The sequence below is a fragment of the Trachinotus anak genome, unplaced genomic scaffold (genome assembly GCF_046630095.1).
Source record: "Trachinotus anak isolate AG129_WGS33_773 ecotype Australia unplaced genomic scaffold, CSIRO_AGI_Tana_v1 ptg000015l, whole genome shotgun sequence".
In the NCBI taxonomy this organism is placed as follows: domain Eukaryota; kingdom Metazoa; phylum Chordata; class Actinopteri; order Carangiformes; family Carangidae; genus Trachinotus; species Trachinotus anak.
This window is the reverse complement of record NW_027273866.1, coordinates 8,724,227-8,743,776: the sequence shown is the minus strand read 5'-3', so window position 1 is coordinate 8,743,776 and position 19,550 is coordinate 8,724,227. Positions and strand designations below refer to the sequence as shown.

The 19,550-nt window shown below is 41.8% G+C and overlaps 1 protein-coding gene across 3 annotated transcripts in view; it reads left to right on the top strand.

The window, feature by feature from the left end:
* The first annotated feature begins 16,251 nt into the window (after window positions 1-16,251).
* LOC139632938 (single-stranded DNA-binding protein 3) overlaps window positions 16,252-19,550 on the top strand; it is a 40,002-nt gene continuing 36,703 nt past the window's right edge. For 2 of the 3 annotated variants that reach the window (XM_071498226.1, XM_071498224.1), the window contains exon 1: window positions 16,252-16,458. In XM_071498226.1, the coding sequence (XP_071354327.1) occupies window positions 16,403-16,458 (56 nt within the window). In that variant the 5' untranslated portion in view covers window positions 16,252-16,402. The remainder of the gene's footprint in view (window positions 16,459-19,550) is intronic. The other variant, XM_071498225.1, reaches the window with a different exon arrangement.

The window sequence follows — 19,550 nt, the reverse complement described above, 5'->3', positions numbered from 1 at the left end:
AAAAAGAGTTCATTATTGAATATTGCAATTATACAAGTTACAAAGAACCCTGATTTATTTTCATTTAGAGGTTTAAGTGTCATTTTTCTTAATATGATAATCATATTATGAGACATGTTGTGTTAAGCAATATATTGTTGTGAATTCAGTGGTTGTTTTCCTTTTTATGACCCCACATGATCTTCATAACCTCTATAATCTTCTTAGGATTTATGAGGCTTGGAACCAATGAAACAAATTAAATGATCCAGCTTTTTTTTTTTTCACTTCCACACATGTCAGGACAGAGGAATAGCTATTGTTTTATTAAGTGAACATCACTGGGCTTTCAAAATTAATGACAATAACAACGTTTAAATGAAGTTACATACCCTATAGTCGTGATGCTTTGGGTGTGGATCTGGCCTCTGAAATCAAATTATCTGCTCTGTCTCTGCGTCCCTCCCTCCATCCCTCCCCGTTACTGTCCTCTGTATACAACCCAATGATGCAGAGATGCTTTGAAATTAATGTTTAAGGAAGTAATGACAGTCAAACAGCAGTGTTCCCGGCCAACAAGCTAACAATGTCTTTGGCATACAGTAAGTGATGTGCTTTACTTGCCTGCCAAGACTGTATACTTTGTTTTACTGCTGAATTTGTTTAAGACGCTGATACATTAATTTGTATTTGTTTGTTCCTTTGTAGCTTAAACAAGCCTAAATCTGCACTCTATAGAGTTTTCCAGTGTGAATTCACTGAACAATGTAACATGGAGGATGAGATTTCAGCCCTGTAGGTTTAACAGAACGCTCTAATTGTCTTAAAATGTTGTTGTTATTACAAAATACAACATATTAAATATTAGCAGCTAAAAGCCAGTTTGCATGGTAATGTATGTCTTTGATTTAAGCTTCCACTTACCTATCCAGCACCAGCTAATTTTCTAGTAAGTTGGTTAAGTTATCTCTGCTTATCATTGTTTTTTCAAGGAAACATAACAAAAATGAAATAAGAAAAATCTGACAATCAAGTACAAAGAATGGAAATATAACTTTCCAAACAAGTCAACCATTAGGTGGGGTTTTCCACCAACATAGGGTTGCCACTGATGCTGGACCAGAACCAGACCAGTGGAACCTTTTCATAAACTGGCTCAGTTACACTGGTTTGACAAAATGTATATAACAGGGCGTTCTAGATAGAACAGCAGCTCCCAGTCAATCAGTGCTGTCATGTGCAATTAGTTACTCAGGGAAAGTAATCTATTACTAATTGCTTCTGATTCCTGAAAGTCATAATCCTTAAGACTTTTGTCCTTGTTGATTTTAAGATACCTAACAGCAAGTTTGGCTTAATACTACACCAAGCACTCCTTAAACTGCTGCTTTGTCAGAAACACAACAGAGGAGCAACTGGTGTGTCTGTTTACAGTCAGCATGAACTGCAGTGACAAATATGTAGTGTCTCCTGTTACTGCTTCACAATAAAAGCTGTCCATGTTTCACCAGCTGAACGCTTCTATTATGAAGCAGCAGCAGTAGGTTATGTCGGTTGCACCGGTGGGAGACTGGACAGTAAACAGTGTGGGTGGTATCAGTTAAATAAAATCACAAACCGTAACACTGGATTAAATACTGTATTGTCTCCTGTGCATCTTTTGTGTGCGTGAACATAATTTGAATTCTGCATGGGAATGATGGACCCTGACACCAAAAATTAAAATACTATATAGAGAGATAATTACAGAAAGTAAATATTAAATGGCTGAATGGCAATAGCTGAAAAAATTCCAAATCCTAATGAGAGGATTTTACTCAATAAGGAAAGAGCTATCTTTTAGTGTACCCATTATGTAACCATGTTGCTGTTAAGTTATTACTGGCTTTGAAGAACATGATCAGGATGGTACAAGAGAATATTATTAACTACATAGGCAGCATTCCTCTATAATGTAGCTCTCTTTATGTGTATCTGTGTTAAAAATGATGTTAGCTTAGTAGGGGTTGTTACCATCATTCACACTCTTTTGCCACCAGTTTATCATGGACATTGTTTTCTGATAAGGTGATCAAACAGATTACGTGTTGAGTTTGCTGAGCAAAATACTTGAGATTTGAGAGTAATGGATGTAGAGTACAAGAGATCTAATCCCATCTCTGCATGTATCTTGATGGTTTTCTGTCAGTTGGCTACTAGCCGCAGCCTCTTGTACAGACAGAAAGCACATTTTGCATCAACTGTGACAAGTCAAACTTTCCTCCGAGTCAGACTGGCAGAAGAAGTTAGGCGGTTGTGTTGTATGTTGCCAACTCTTGGCATGACTCTGGTTGTTGGTGATGGACCGAGAAGGAGAAATCTCTCTGGAGTTAAGTATAGAATTACAAGAATTGCACAGCGTTGCCCATCTACAGAACAATTGCAGCAATCATTAAAGTCATTTCCCCCCACCTACACTCTGACGGGGCTTCAGCTGTCAACATTGTTACACCCAAGAAGAACCTGATTGGAGAGACCCTAAACCTGACCCTCACCCCAACCATGACCATTCATTTCTCTCACAGCTATTGTCACACATCAACCATTCAAGTGCAATCAAGGGCAAGACTTGTTAGGCCCATGTTATCTCTGTGGTCGGAAGAAACACCCCACATTACACAGTCATTATATCGTAAGATAAAGAACACGTTCCAACAATCTGATACATTCATCTCTGAATTGTATTTGATAAAAACATCATCTCAAAAGTTGCAGCGCCACATTCAGTTACTCATTCACTTTATTTGATAGTCTCTGTCTGAACACAGAACTGCACAAATGAAAATTCACTCCACTGTTATTTTTGAGGGGGCTTGTTGACTTTGTTGTGGTCCCCTGTAAACCATTTATTCCATTATTCGGGGAGAACCTGGACTTGTTCATCTCTGTCCACATTTTTTGGCTTCGCTCTCCCAGCTTGTTTTTGCAAATGTTACAGTCCACACGATTTCTCATGAATCGTGTTGCCAGAAAAGCACTGGCCCCTTCAGCTGACTGATGGATGGTGCTTTTACTCTTAATTCTGTAATTTTTTTTACCAAACCCAGTCTCTCCTTCTTTCTCACATCGCATCTGGTTTCTAAGGACACTTGCGGTTGCCTTGGAATGATGTTAGGTTTTACATGGTGATGACGTCACCCCACCCCCGATCCTCTGGGTTGCTGAGGCTTTAGAAAAGCAGGTTTAAGTGGCCGGAACACGGTCAGTTTTAAGTGTCTGAGAAACTGCTTTTTTTTTTTTTTTTTGCTATGAAAATGCTCAAAATTTTGTTCAGAAACTGTTTCCAACATCGGCCCCTTGTCAGTGGAAAAGCCTCAGGGGTGAACTGGGATCAGGCCCCACAGAACCCCACTGTGCATGTGTGTGTGGTGAACGCATGTATACCTACATGTACATGTGTGCTTACATGTGTGCATGAGTGTGTGTGTGTGTGTGTGTGTGTGTGTGTGTGTGTGTGTGTGTATGTGTGTGAGCATGGAATAGAGTGTGTGGGTGTGGATAAAAGTGCATGTGCAGCGTGCATGAATGTGTGTGTGTGTGTGTGTGTGTGTGGGTGTGTGTGTGTGTGTCTCTACTCCCGCCAGCCTCTAATGGGGATCATGTGTGGAGTCAGCAGCGCAGACACACAAAAACATGCTAACCCCCACCCCCCATGCACGGTCCGCATTAACACACATGTGCACGCACGCACACACACGCACGCACACACAGACACACACACATATACACATACAGAGCATGCCTCAGTCAGCGAGTTAAGAACAACTCCTAGGGGAGGTAAAGCACCGGTTTGTGTGTGCGTGTGTGTGTGTGTGCGCGTGGCAGAACACACACTCTGTTTCAGAAGGATTGGGGGTTGGTGGGGGGTGGAGGGGTGGAGGGCGAAGGGGGAGGGGAGGGAACGTGAGGAAGGGGGGGTAAGGAGAGAGAAAGGAGAAAGATATGGGCAGTGAGCACGGGCAAAAGGATAGAACGGGTGTGTGTGTTTGTGTGTTTGTGTGTGTGTGTGTGTGTGTGTGTGTGTAGAGGAGCAAGGAAAGAGAAGGAAAGCGAGTAGAGAGAGAGAGAAAGCAGAAGATCGACAGGGAGGATAGAGTGAATGGCTGAGAATAAGAGAAAGAGAGAGAGGTTGAGGGGCCCTGCACAGGGGGGAGAGGAGGCCCTGTAGTTTTGGCCGAGGGGCGAGACAGTCAACAACACATGTATCCAAACCTTCAGACAAAACTCTTCATCCCGGACAATAGCAGAGCAAGAGCAGTGCCGCTCATAAACCTGCTGTGCACACAGCTCTATCCTCTGACATTTCTGTCCATTTCTGAAGTTGTGAATGTTTCCTGTTGACCCTCAGAAGAATCAGTGTTGCCCTCATGTGAACTAATGGGGATCTGAATGCACCGTGAATTATAAAGGGTTTGTTCAATGATTTGTACATTTTCAGGAGCAAGAAAACAAGTGTGGTCCAAATAAAATCAATGTTCAAAACAGTAGGAACAGACAACAATGCAAGCAGGTGTGAAGATTGAACTGCAAAAACAGCTTTGGGCAATCAAAAAGTCTCTAACACTTTACTTTTTCTTTGGTTCGCTGTTTCTTCTCTTTTACATAGCTGCTCTTAAGAAGTTCCCTGCTTGGGAAAACATTTTTTTTTAATTAATAATAATTGATTAATAAACTATTCATTTTCCCATTTAGATTTTAGTTTTAGCTTTACTTTTATAAAGTGAGTACTCCCCTGGTTTAGTCTTGCAGTCCTATAACATCGTCAGACTCGCCATGGACAGTTTAAGACAAAAAAAACCATTAAAATTAATGCAGCAGAACCAGAAATACCATCCACTTTGTTCTAGGCATTCTTATCCCTTGTAAACACCTGGGGCCTACATTACCCACAATACAACTAGTTCAGAGGGAGGTTTGTGTGTGTTATGTTAGTAGCAGCTAATGTAGCCATTCGCCTCAAGCAGAGATGAGGAGTGGGCTATAGACATCTGTTAAGGTAAAGTCAAGTACATTATAGCCCAATAAAACAAATCACAGGATAAGGTACCCTCTATCCTTAGACCCTTGATTTGGATATGGAAAAACCTTTAACAGGAAAAAAAACAAATAGTTCAGCATCAGGAGCAACAGAGGAGGAACATAGTAAAATTGGAGTATGGACAAATGCAGCGTTTCTCACGTGTGCCATAGCAGTCCGATATTCACTCTCTTTATAGCTTTTGGTCTTGGCTAATTGAGAAATAGAACTGCCTCTTTAGTCACTAACTGCCCCACTTCGTTCAGCTAGTTGCTAACATAGTCTGTTTAGTTCTAGTTGTGTACAGTGGGTGGTTTCCAATAAGAACAGCTGCTTGCTGTGGGTTTGTACCAGTTTCACAATACACAGCCATTTGAGGCAGCACTTATATAAAAATGTTAGTGCAGCTTTAAGTTTATAGACTTGCAAAGTGGATTATTTTGGGTGTTTGTTTCTGCATTGACAGCAACATGCTGTGTATGTTTGAATACTTCCAAGACTTGGATGGGCACAAAATTCTCCAGGTTGAATCTGTAGCCTATAACAGATGAGCAACTGCCTTTAAAAATAAAGCGAGATATCAACTTACCTGCAGAAACATCCACTCACTAACCTTAAGATTTGGCTGTGTGTACCTCCAACAAAGAGCAGAAGATAAAGATTACACTTTGTAGAGAGCTAATAAAATATTTAGAAATATAAATTGGTTCACTTTATGATGAAGCAATTTTCATTTCAGCCCTGATTCATGCCTTGACCGACTTCCTCTCCATAGCAACGGTGACTGAGGCTCATGGGTATCGTAGTATTTAGGACTATGCACATACCAAACTTGTGGAATAAACATGATTTCTTAGAAGCAAAGCTGAGCTCATTAGAGCTGATGATCATAACATAAACCTACTGTAGATTATAGATTATAGATAAGACAAGATCTCGGAAAGTCGTGTGTTTTGAACATGAAGGGTATCTTAAAAAGAAAACTTTTGAATGAGAAATTACAGTCGGAAAAATTGTTCCATAACATGTTTTTGGTTATTAGGTGACTAAATGTTCTTAAGCTATGAAAACACGAGACACTCACAAAAGAGCTGAAAATTGATCAACTCACTTTTACAGTGGCAGTTTTTATTATGTTTAAGAGCTGTTACAGGGCTATGAATGGAAAAGTCGTCATGGTCACTTGAGAAAGGAACGCGGACCACACCATCCTAAATCTCAGAAGGTGACAGAAAAAATAGCATGTGAAATTACTCTGCTAGTTGAAAGAAAGTAACATCTGTAGACTGCCTGTGCAGCCAATTATACCACCGCACTCTCATGTTTGTGTCTCTGATAAAAAAAAAAAAAAAAAAAAAAAAAAAGATCCTGTAACTGTTCAAACGTTTTCAAGAGGACATGCAATCTGGATCCAATTTGACATCCAAGTCGACACATGTTTCTGTCGCAAGCTTTCAGGTCAAATGTAAATAAAAGACTGTAGGCACTTTATGTTGTGAATTCTTCACACAAAAGCTAAAGAAAAAAAAAAAAGAAAGAAAATTGCCACATTGCTGAATCCATACCAAATGTATGACTTGTGCTTCTGTGGTATATTGAATGAAGTGGTGGCCCCATATGAAGGTGAAAAACTATTTTTCCATTATATTTTAGCTAAATACACTTTTATACTTCCTGCATTATTGATTGACTGATTCACTGGTTAGTTACTTTGTTCGAAGATAGTTTGCCAGCATTAAGAATGTTTTTCTTAATACAGATACCTAAGAAATTCCAGCCCCCTGTAGTAGCTAAATATTATCTGTAAAAATCACCACATTATCTGATTACAGAAAACACCATATTTTTGGCATGTAAACATTCCTGTCCTTTCATTTTTGGTTTTTGCTCTTGCATCAGTTGGACACTGAAATGAAGCTGACAGCAGAGAAAGGAGCAGTTTTCAAATTCTGACAGCAACAGGATGATTTGAGCAGAGGCTGTGGCAAAACCAGAATGGTTGAAGTGAACAGGGGAGAACCCACAGGAAATAACCGAGGCAGGAAAAAGAACAGGCACAAAAAAGGAAGACTAAACATGTGAAAAGTAATCTTTCTCGTTGAACTTTCGCCGAGCTTTATAACTATTCGGAGCAGCAATGTGCATGTTAGCGACTTAACTCCACTTTTATGAGGTATGGGCGTATGATCAGGGTTACATTTTTCCTGCTTGTGTCTCAGCATACAGTCACTATAGCGAACAACATGGAGAAATGCTTCTGTCCTTCAGAGGTAGCCATTCTATCATTTTTGTTTCATACGCAAAAATATATTTTACAAATTTTATTTGTGCAAGATTTTTTATTTTATTTTATTTTTTGGTTTGTTTCTATCGTAATTTTATTTCACTCTCGGAGTCAGCTGAGCGTCTACACATTAGCACATGCAATCAGAATCCTCAGGGAATACTCCAGGGTTATTGATTGGATGAGCAAGGCCAGAGCGTGAGTGGATCTCAACATAAATACATGATATCGAAACATAAAAAACACACAGCATGAAGATTTGGCATGTAAGGCCTCTCACCAATTCCTGATATTATTTGTGATGATGGTCCATTCTGCATTTGTCATTTAATGTGACAGCCAAAGATGGAGATGCAATTGAGGCCCAAAAAACACATCATCTTGCAAGCTTAGCTTTTATAGTCTTTGCATCTTTTTTTTAAAAAAAGCAGTGGAGAATTGTATTTTTTATAAACAACTGTATGAAAAAATGTACATTTTTGCAAACACGTTTTAAATGCATTTGTTTCAAGAGTTTTGATGCTAAGCTAAGCTAACTGCCTCCTGGCGCCAGGCCCATATGTAAAACACAGAAATGAGAGTGGCACCAATCTGCTCATGTAGCTCGAAGAAAGAAAGTGAATGAATGCATTTTCCAAAATGTTGACCTATTCTTTTAAACACACACAAAAATATGTACCAAAAGTAATAAGTAGCATGTTTTTCTCAGTTCTGAAGAAAATTAACTTAAACAGAAATAAATGGGCTTAAACACTTTGACTTTTGGAGCATCTTCTAGGTTTTCCAAGGTCAGATGAGGCTTCAGTTTCAAAAAGGCCCTTTCAGTTGAATAGTGTAAGGCTGTAAACCTACATGTTACTACAGTATCTCAGATACTTACAGTACTGTGTGCGTGCCTGAGTGAATCTTCCCCTGTGTGTTTATATGTGTCAGACCCTAAAGGCATGTCGCCGTCAACCCTGGGAACTTGTGTGTCTGACTGCAAGTCCACAGTCCTGCCCTGTCAGAAATAGGCCGGGTTAGGTTAGAAAATGTTTCATAAGCTTAGACTGACCTCTTTCCTCTCTGTTTCTCCCTCTCTGCCACCCCCCCCCCCCCCACCCCCCATCCCCAACCCCCTCCCCCCCTCCCCTCCTAACCCCTCTCTCTTTCTCTTGGTGTCGCTGTCTCCCTCTCACCCAAACATTAAAACAGTGCAGTACACAAATAGTATCATATACTTTCATGACAACACGCACCCTGACACCTGAAAAGTCTACTTTTCATACTGTCTTCGCTTCACTGCACCATATTCCAACTTCTTCCACAACTCCCTCTTTCTTCATTTTTAATCTCTCAGAAAAGTCTCCGTTCTCATTAATATTTCCTGCATTCTGTTTTCTGATAGCTTTGTGCTCCAAGAGTAATATCCTCCCTACTAAACTGACTGAGGGAGGTGACTGAAATACTTGAACGTATATGACACTTGAGTGTGTATTTGTACAACTGAATGTACACGTCTGTGTGCGCAGGTGTGTGTGCACAGTTATGTGTGTGTGTGTGTGTGTGTAGATGTGAGTCTGTCCGTGCATGCAGTTGCTGGTCTGCATATGCATTTACGTATGTGTGTGTGTGTGTGTGTGTGTGTGAGAGTGTGCGAGCATGTAATTGCATGCATGTGTCTCCGTGTTTGTCTCCGTCTACCATTTGACTGCCATCTGAATCTGTGGCACGTACAGCAGAGCTATGAAACAGCAGATAGACAGACAGGAGGGAGGCAGGAGGGAGAAAAAAGGAAAAGTGTGTGTGTGTGTGTGTGTGTGGTGGTGGTGGTGGTGGTGAGTGGGTGGGGGGGAGGAGGGTAAGGAGGGGAGAGAAGGAGTGAAGAAGTAGAGAAGAGAACAAGTGAGGAAGAGAAGGCGGGGGGGGGTTGAGGACAGAGAGCAGAGAAAGAGAGACATGCAGAGAGACGGGGAGCATGAGAGTTAGACAAATAGAGATACAGAAAGAGAGAGAGAGACAGGCTCAGAGAAGGAGGTAGTGGGAGGGGAGATGGGGGGTGGGGGGGCATCAGCATACAGAGGCAGTCTGTGGTCTTCCAAGCAGCAGCAGCAGCAGTAAAAATAGGGGAGAGGAAAAACAACGATGGCTTGAAAGATTAAATTCCTGTTGGAATAGGAAGTGCAGAGAGAGGGAAGGGCAGAGACTGAAGGAGGCGATGGGCGTACTGGGTGCTGCCTGGGTGACGGTGCTGGTTGAGGGTTTTAGTGCATATTGTTTAAAGGAAAAATCCACACTAATATTCACCCAAAAGAACAATCGGTGATAGAGAAAGGTTGCCTATTGGTGTCAATTTGACAAACGGGCAGATAGATGTCTTGTTGTGAAGACATGATGAGACATTCCCAGTGCAGGTACTAAAATATAAACCACCATGTTTCTTCACTTACACCTTGTGATATTTAGCCATGCCGAAAGATAGTTTTAACATATGTGTGTTTAAATATTGTACCACCGCCAATTCAGCTGAGATGAATGGAATCTCACCTGTGCTGTATTGGAGTTGCTGCTCAAAGCACTTAAAAATGACATTTTGAAACCAGTTTCTCTGGATCGTCTGCAGACCTCAGTGTCAACAGTTTTCACAGGAACTATTTCTTTGGCTGAAAGTAGTTCTAATTGAACGCTAACACTCAGGTCTGACATTGTTTTTGCTGTTCTCAAATGTAATTTGACAGTGATATGGATACTACAAATAGAAGCGCATTCACCTCAGTTGTATTGGAGGAGCTTAGGTGTGTTCAGATTAAATGTGCAGTGAATTCACACATTTAAACAATTGCTTGTTTCCAAAGTCTGTGTTTATTCTCCTCAAACAACCAACGTCCCAGCTGTACAGATGTTAGTCGAGCTTTAGGTAGTATCCTTCCCGTGTTGTAGCCTTAGACTCGCCAGGGCTCTCCCTGTTATTTCATTCCAATCTCTCTCCTTTTTCTTCTCATCTTTCTACGTCCGTGAGCTGCCATCACGTAGCTCTGGGATGGGAGCTTCACTACAAACTAAACTTTTGCAGACTTACAAAGTTACATCATCCACGGTGAATTTGCATCTCTTCCTGTCTAGTCGTGTCTTTGTATTTCCAAATTTATTTCCAATTGTGTCACCTAGAAATTCACTTGTTTAGTCTGAACACACCTACAGAGATGGATATCTCCAAACCTCAGCAAGTATAACTGAAACTGTTTCCATTGCTAGATATCACTACAGGAAAGTGAGAACATATATATATTTTTGTTTTTTTTGTTAATTAGGTGAACAATGACTTTAACTACCCAAAATACTAATGGTAGAAATCAGGTTTTGGCATTAATATTTCATAATCAAAAAAACTAGAAAGTTTTTGTCATATGATCAATGTTTTGCACCAAAATTCAACATTCATGCAAGAGCTCTCTTATTCTGTTAGTGTTGCTCTAAATTTGGCAAATGCGTGCACATTATTGCACATTTTAGAGACATAAAGAGGTGAAACTACGCCAGCAATTTGTAAGAAAAACAGAAGAAAAGATCAGAGTATAAAGTCAGAAAGAATAAGCATAAACTCCCTATCCTGTTCCTCCCATTCATCTTGCAGATTTATCTTACAACCTGTTTGTTGGGTCCTAACCTCCAGGTTGGATCACACTTAAATACCGACTCTATTGACACCAGAGCTAACACACTGATAACAGGTTTGTGGTTCAATTATCATGTTAACTATGTGATTGAACATGCCTTCTTACCGGGGGAATATGAGTTTGAATTCTTTCAGCTGGTTTGATAGATTATGACTCCTCCAAATGTCAGCAGTGTTCTTACATAGTCTCATTTTCTGTAACAATGACTTGGAATCTTTTGATTGAAATCAATATGACACAAAGCAAATCTCTCTTTTTTTTTTTTTTTTTTTCTGCTGTATTAACCACTCACAAAGGGAAAGCCTGTTTTTACAAAAGAATACTTGGGGGGGGTGGGGGGATAACGGAAGGAAGTGATTGCTAAGTGCTGGAACGGGTCCCACGTCTCTGTAAGAAGCCAATGAGCTCTGATACAGAAATTCCAACAAACCGACTGATTGGCACAGCAAAGGATGCCATTCAATTAGAAACGAACATGTGAATGGAATGCTTCTGAGAGGGATCTGGAGTGATGAAAAATACAGGTTTGGCATGATTGAGCTCAAACCTGTTTGGGGATTGCACATGTGTGTCTGTGTGTGTGTTTGCGTGTGTGTGTGTGTGTGTGTGTATGTGTGTGTGCACTCTCACTGATAAGATAGGGGCTTCGTTAGGGTAATTACAGCTTTGCTATGTAAATAAGCTTGTCATAGAGGAGAGAGACACACCCACCTCTTTTTCAGACCCAATTAACCTAACTCCCCTGGAATTTACATACCTAACAATCTCCAGTGCACACACACGTGTACACACACACACACACAAAATCCATTCTAACACTATTGCCTGCACACTTTTATACACTTCATTAAAGTGCAAGTATACTTATCAATAAATTCTTACATGCACCAAAGTTTTTCTCTCCACACAGAGCCGGTCTTACACACCAGGCAGCGCTGTGCGTGTGTGTGCAAACTTGAGAGCATTTGTGTGTATTCGATCCTGGTTGAGGCGCTATAGACCACAGCCAGCCAGGTGATATCTGTATGCATAAGGCATCACCCCAGGCTAACTGGCTGCTGGAGCTGTGGTGAGCAGCATCTATCATCTCAGGCCGCTGATGAATGTCTGTCCTGAGTGGCTCTGTGGCGTAGTGAGGGGAGCACAGAGAGCACAAAATGACTCACGGTGGAAGGAGAAAGGAGGAGAGGGGAGGAGGAGGAGGAGGAGGAGAGGAGGAGGGAAAGACAAGGGAGAAGGGCACAGGGAAGAGGGGGATAGGGAGAAGGTAGAGGATGGGAGAGAAAAGAGTTAGAGTGATGGAGAATGATATGGAAGAAGGGAGGGAAAGGCTGAGAGAATAGGTGAGAGTGAGAATATTCAGTGAGGCTGCGTTAGAATGGAGGGATGGAGATGCACCGGGGAGAAAAGTAGAGGAAGAGCTAAGGTGCTGAAGGAGGTAGAATGGAGAGGAAGAAATGGAGGAGAGAGGTGCAGAGCCAGAAGAAGCAGAAAGAAGAAGGAGCTGAGGGAGGACGCGTGAGGGTGGAGAGGCATGAACACAAGCAGGAGACATGAAGAGGAAAGACTGAAATGGAGGAAGAAGGGGAAGAGGGGGGGGGGGAGAGAAAGAGACAGAGAGAGATAGAGATGAAGGATGTGGGTGCACGAACAAGAACAGAGGGAGATAGTGGCAAGAAGGCAGGAAAGTGGGTCAGAGGAGAGGACGATGATGTGGAAGAGAAGGAAGAAGAGAGTGATGAGGCAAGATGGAGAGAATGATACCAGTGGGAGAAGCAAGAGAGGGGTGGAGATGGGATGGGATGAGAGAGGGATGATAATGGAAGTTTGTAGGGCAGAAATGCCAGGTGCTGAAAACCAAATAATGAACCAAATAAGACTCCAGAGTTCTTGTATTGCAGGGGGAAAGTAACATACATTCAAATTCAGCAACAGAACTGAGTTTACAGTGATACACTTGGTCACAAGCATAGTTAACAAAACAAAAAAGAAGAAGAAAACTATTTGACACTTACATCATACCAAACGAAAGTTGTGAAACAGCAGTTTAGGTTCACAAAAGGGTTGTGAGAGGTGACAGACGCTGTTCCTTTGACATCTGACCAGAGATCTGATGCGATCTATCATGGTCGGTTTTGTAATATATAGCCTAATATGACATAGTTAACATAAGATCAGGCTGGTTCCAAATCAGCTCCATATGATTTCACCATAACGGGGAAAAAAATGAAATTATGAAGTCATTGCGCATTTAGATCTTGTAGAATGATTGTACATGGTACAAATTATCATTCAAATATGACAAGTATGCACGTCTATGAAAACGCAATTGGAGAGTGCGGTTGACAGAAAGATGGATGGATGGACGGGACTGAAGAGTGTGGACAAAACACCAGCGACATTATCGGCTCATCTGCATTCGGTAAAATAGAGGAAACACACAATGACACTGCTTGTGTTTATGCTGTGCAAAGGAGGAAGAGCCAGTGTTCCCGGGGATCATTGGGTTCTTGGATCAATACTGGTGCTATGATGAGACAGTGATAGAGTTTGTGGTCTATAGAGCTTAAAAGATACCTACACCATCACTTTCTCTCTTTCTCGTTCTCTCTCACACTACGACTGCTAAATTTAAATTCAAAAATGCATCTTGTTCTCACTGTTTCAGTCCTCCATTCACACTGTGTTGGTGTCTTTTTTCTTTTTTTTTTGAAAGTGGTATCCAGATTGGATAAATCTGAAAATGCCAACCTCTCATTTTAGTGTGGATAGGGGAAATAAAACTTTCGGAAAATGATAAGACTAGCCTATTCTAACCCTTTTTATAATCTCTTAATTTGAATGTTCATATTTTCTCAGACGTCTTTATGATTATAAAATACCTGAGGGACAGGTAGTGTTTATGAGCTGTTCAAATGACTATTTTATGCTCATTCAGTTGTCAGACAAAAAAAAAAAAGTCAAAATGGGAGCTACATAGTGAATTTGGCTGTCTTAAAACACAGTATAGCTACACTTGCTGAGACTATACGACTCTTATTGGGACAAAGAAGAGGAAATGTATCTACTTTCATTTATTTAATCATTTTGGTATTTCAGCGTAGCTGGAGAGTGTTACTAAAACAACCTGAAAATGCTGTTGTGGGGTCACATTGTTTCCACATACTGTAAAACAGAATTTTCAAATTGAACCTGTTTAGTGTGGATGTAGCCTGAAATGCATGAAAACATTAAAAAATTAAGATTAAAGATGAAAAAAATGACAAGGCAGACCCAGACCAATTGCTGGCAGTTATGCCCTCTGTATGTGTGAGTAATATTGTAATAGTGTAATATTGTAATTCACAATTCACATAACTGGACAAAGAAATTGCATAGAAAAGTCTGAGGCTTTTCTTACACTTTTTGCTCTTGCATTTTTGTGCTTTAAACTCAATGTATGTGTATTGTAAAGACATTGTCGGCATTCAGTATGTCATGTGTATGTGTGTTGCTATATGTAACTTACGCTACTTCACCAGGGGAAATTCTTGCCGTTTATAAAGAAAATGCTCCTCACTTTCGTCCTTTCTCTCTTTTCTTGCTCTTTATTCTCCTTCTACTCTGCCATACTATGTCTGCTCATCATGAGGTGTTTGTATTCTCATGTCAGAAAAAAGCCTCGCCACATATATACAGAAATGTATTTTCTCTATCTGCCCGTCTCTTTCTCTCTCTCACAGACACACACAAATACATGTGCTTGTCTCCACACACACATACACCGGTGTGTGCACAAACACACACGTACACAGACAGTCAGCTGTGCCCTTCCCACAGCAAGTAGCACGAAAAGAGAACACACTGCCTGTCCCTGCCTTACACACATATACACACACATATGCACACACAAACTCTGCAACTGCCCTCTACACACTCTTAAAGGGACATGACACAGACTTATACTTCGCTACCAAGAGCCAGCACCATACCTGGATATTAAAGAAGTATATATGCAATGGCTGTATCATCCTTTATTATTATAATCTGTGATTAAAAGGTTGTTTGACTGTCAACATTATGCTAGCAAACTATTTAAAGAGCAAACCACATACCGTGTTAGGGATGATTCTATTAGTTTTTACGTTAGTGCTTTTAATGCTGAAGTAACAAAACAGGCACCTAGATTGTGGTTGTGAATGTGCTTGTGAAATCCACAGATTTTATCACAAGAAACTGTTAATAAATGGTAACAGTTTGTGCATTATTTTTTCCCCACCCCATTAACTATAACATCAGTTATGGTCTTTTTGTATGTTTACAGTCTGGATCAAATGAGTATGGATATACTAAATTCTGAAAGTGGTATACAACTGTCAAAGATACTGTAATGTAATTTACCAAAAACTGTGCTGTGGGGTAAAGTGATATACCTAAATGAAATGGTTACATTTAAATTAATTAAACTCTGAGGCCACAAAATGGATAGACAAAGTCAACTTTTTGTGCATACTGTTCACTTTTGTCTGTAGGTATCTGCTAGAACGTCCTCTCCTTCCTACAAATTGAAGAGCAAAATTAAGCTATTAAATAAACCAAGTAAACCAAATTAAAACTTTCTCTCAATTAGGTGTGGACTACATCCACCTCTGTTGGGACCCTTGGTAGTCCCTGGACCCCAGTTTGGTCCCCCCTTTTTGCCATTATGTAATCAGGTAAGTTAATAACCTTCTAATCAGTGGTCTGTGCGGGCTGTCTGAGGGTCGGGGGTGAAAAATAATGAGGCCCTTTTGGTCGAGGTTGATGGTTGCCCTAAGGCCACACTAGATATAGGTACCTGGGCTGAACATAGTTGCACTTAAGGGGCACATAAACCAACCGGGGTGAACATTTGGACCAATCAAGTGTCCTTCTGTTGTGACATTAGGACAAAAACAAAACATTGAAACACACCATTAGGGTACAGCTATACATATTATAGTTGAATAAAGGTGTCAGAACAGTAATATTAGTTATCATCAGCAACCTGGCACTGGATATGAACACAACTGTAATGTAAGATCTGAACTTGAAGGCCTTCAGAAGAGAACTTGAACTTGAGCGAAGTCGACAAAAACTGAGATACTGTGCCTTTAAGAAGCCCCCACCGTCTCACAACAGGGGGGGCGTGAGCTGAATCCAGGAACAGCGATTGAAAAAAAAAAAAAAAAAAAAAAAAAAAAAGCTCCACCAGTGGACTGTTTCAAGTTACCCCCGGCTGAAACCCTGCCTGATTTGTGGGCAATGTTGGGGATGTAGAAAAAAAAAGGAAACCGGAGCAAAGAGAGCGCAAGGGAGAGATAGGGAGACAACACTAACTGGGTAGCTATGGAGATAGTAGGTTTTCCTGGTAGCTTTCTTTGACAGGTGTCGAGTGGGATAAAATAAAGTATCAGAACAGCGTCCAAGATGTACGGCAAGGGTAAAGGAGCTGTGGTCCCCTCCGATAGTCAAGCAAGAGAAAAGTAAGTACATTATTGCACTGTCACAACAGAGATCCAGCCAAGAAGAGTGTGCTAGGTAGCTAAACTTGCTAACTGATGTGAAGCAGCTCAGCCACTTCAGCAGGGGTGCGCATGTTCTGCCAGCTCTTTTTTTTTTGTTAACATGCAAGCTACAAAAAAAAAAAAAAAAAAAGTGATGCCGTGGTAGTTTATTCGTTGTGTTTGCTACTTTGCGCCTATCGCTGCCTCTTGCATCCTCCCCAACTACACCAGGCATGACTGCTAACTTAGCTCAGGCAGCTAGCTCCGCTGCCAGTTTCACTCTTGTTTTTCTTGTTTCTTTCTCATGCAAAACGGAGAGAGAGAGAGAGACAGAGAGAGAGGCAGTTTTAACGACTAAAGTTGCACCGACCTCCACAAAGCTGGAGCGTCGCTACACGTGTTTCCAGCAATAATGCGTAAATGTGCAACTCGGGTAGAGGTGGGGGTGTTGAGGGGGGGGGGGTTGGTTTTGTCTTGCGAGGAGCATTGATGGAGATCCCACTTTAGTTCCATCTCTCTCTCCTCGCCCCAGTGTGAGGGGGTGGGGTGGTGGGGAACAATGCGTTTGGAGTGACGCTGTGCATTGTAGCTAGCTGGCTTTTGTGTCGCCTCTCCGAAGCGGCAGGTAAAAATAGAATACAGCTGTTTGGGGGGGCTTTGTTAGAAAATGGCACGGGAGCGTGTTCTAGAATTGTGCTGCGTTCCACGGCGACACTGTCGTCTCCGGACGCGCTGGCTACATTGTATCCATGTGTGTGCGCTCGGTCGGCGGAGAGACGCCGCTGCGATCTCCCCGTGCAAAGGGGAGCTGCGCCTCAGAACTTTTGTGGCCCGCACAGATTTTCTTCAGTCACCCCGAGTTGTGCGAACCAGCGGTGGGGGATAAACTGCTCGTAACTGCCGCCACGGCTTTGCTTTACGTAAAACCCAAAGGCTGGCTTTTCAGTGGCTGTTTTTTTTTTGTTTTTGTCAGAAAACTTAGGTGGTGTTAGCTTCGGGAGCTGTAGCCCTCCAATCCCTTTGTCTGCATGCCTCTGTCTCGATGCCTGTTGTTCGCTCAGGAGATACATGCCGCACGGTTACCAACATTTCAACAATCCGCAGAGCTTTCAAATGAATCAGAAATGTTTGCTTCACAAACCTCTATTTATTAGTTTTTGGTTAGAAGCCAGTATCTGCAGAGAACTTCATTTGCTGATAGTCACTGTTAACAAAGCCAGCTAAGACCTGCACATGCTTTCATGAAACTTTGTTAGATTTGATTGCTTTAGAGCCCTGTGCTGTGCTAATAGTGTACGATAGTTCCCAGTACATTACAGTTGAATAACCCTAAAGGTATATAAGAGGTAAGAGCCTGCACACAGGTGTATACTTATGGCTTTATTCCTCACAGTGGTTGGGTTGAACACCAGTAAATGCTCACACTGACTGGCTGGACCAGTCAGCAGGTTTTGGGAACTGAAGCGGGACAGAATTGTCACACTCTTTATGTGTTTGCGTGAAGATCAGCAGGTACCTCATTACCTTAAGCTCACCCCTTACCATGGCTCTTTTGTGAACCCATATTCTTTATTCTTCATGCTTCTTCTAATGCCTGTCTTCATCTGCCTCCTGACTCTCGCTTCCCATCCTTTTGCTGCTTCTCAAAGTCCTCATCCCTCGCTTCAGTGTTGAATTATTGAGACAGACTGAAGCAGCTGCTCTCAGCTTTGCGTCAGAGTTGAGAGAGACAGAGGAGAAAGAAAGAGACAGAAGAGAGGGAGATATGGTGGGCAGACTCATCCATGTTTAAAGAGGGGGTTTTGTCGGGAGCCTCAGGCAGGATGTCAGGTGTGCCACTGGTGCACATCAGGGAGATTTCTCACTCTATGGGATTAAGCGTATGCACGCACTGATGTCCCTTCTCAGAACATAAGAGGGAATGATGGGGAAGGAGGTCAGGAGGTCACCTCATATGGTGTGATGGAGGAAGAACATTTAGTTTCAGGATGATAAAGAATGGGGAAGTGCACAAATCAGAAGCGAGGAGAGTGTATTCCCAGCTATGTATTGTAAAACTTTGCTGTCACCAGGCCATACAACCTCAGGAGGAAGGATTACTGGAACTATCTTTCAGATTTTTTTACCCTTCCTTTTGAATATAATTTAACATTCTGGCTGTCAAAATCAACCCCCACCATCCCTTTTCCCCTCTCCATCGCAACTTGACTGCTCCTCTGATCCCCTGTACCACCTACTGTTTCTTCCTCTATAAAAATGGGGCATGCCCCCTCTTATGCTCCAGTCAAAACTATTTTTTCTCCTCTCTCTGTTCTCCACTAGCCTATAGCTTCTCCCTCTTCTTCTTCTCCTCATCCTCCTCCTCCTCAAACTTCTCTTCCTTTTCTATGAGCTAGCTTCTGAGCTTTAATAATGCAGTAGGCCAGGTGCATGCACACGCAGCCCCTTTTGCAACCCACACAAAAACACACATACACACACCACACATAAAAATTTCATTGAAGGCCTCTTGGGGGGGATCTGCAGTGTGATCCTCATATCCCCAGACAAAGGACAAAAGTTTTTAACTATTCCTTGCTAGCCAAACTCCTATAGAGAATGGTACATGTAAGCAAGCCAGTAAACCTGCAGCGTACAGGGAGGTGCAAACAGTATCAAGTGAAGCTCCTGCTGTATCCTAAAGCTTCCTGTGAGCCTTTCCCCAGCCTTTCAAAACTGTTTAGATGCAAGGATTTGTATTGTAGGTGTGATTAGTAACCAGCAAAGTGCATAGATAAAATGCCTCTGGGTGTGTGTGTGGCCCAGTACTAGACTGACCTGCGAGTGGCAGTGACTTACACTCTACACCAGCGGTCACAGAGAGCTTTGTGACCTACAAATTGCTGGGAGCCTTAGAAAGTGGTCAGATTCCCCTGTCTAAATTGTGTGTGTGTGTGTGTGTGTCTTAGAACTGCAGTCTTCAGCCCCTTAAGAACATTGGTCATTTGTGAAACAACCAATCTGTCCCACTGTCTGTGTTGAATTAAACAAGTCGATGCAGCCAGGATGTATTCCTGATGGTGGACGTGTTT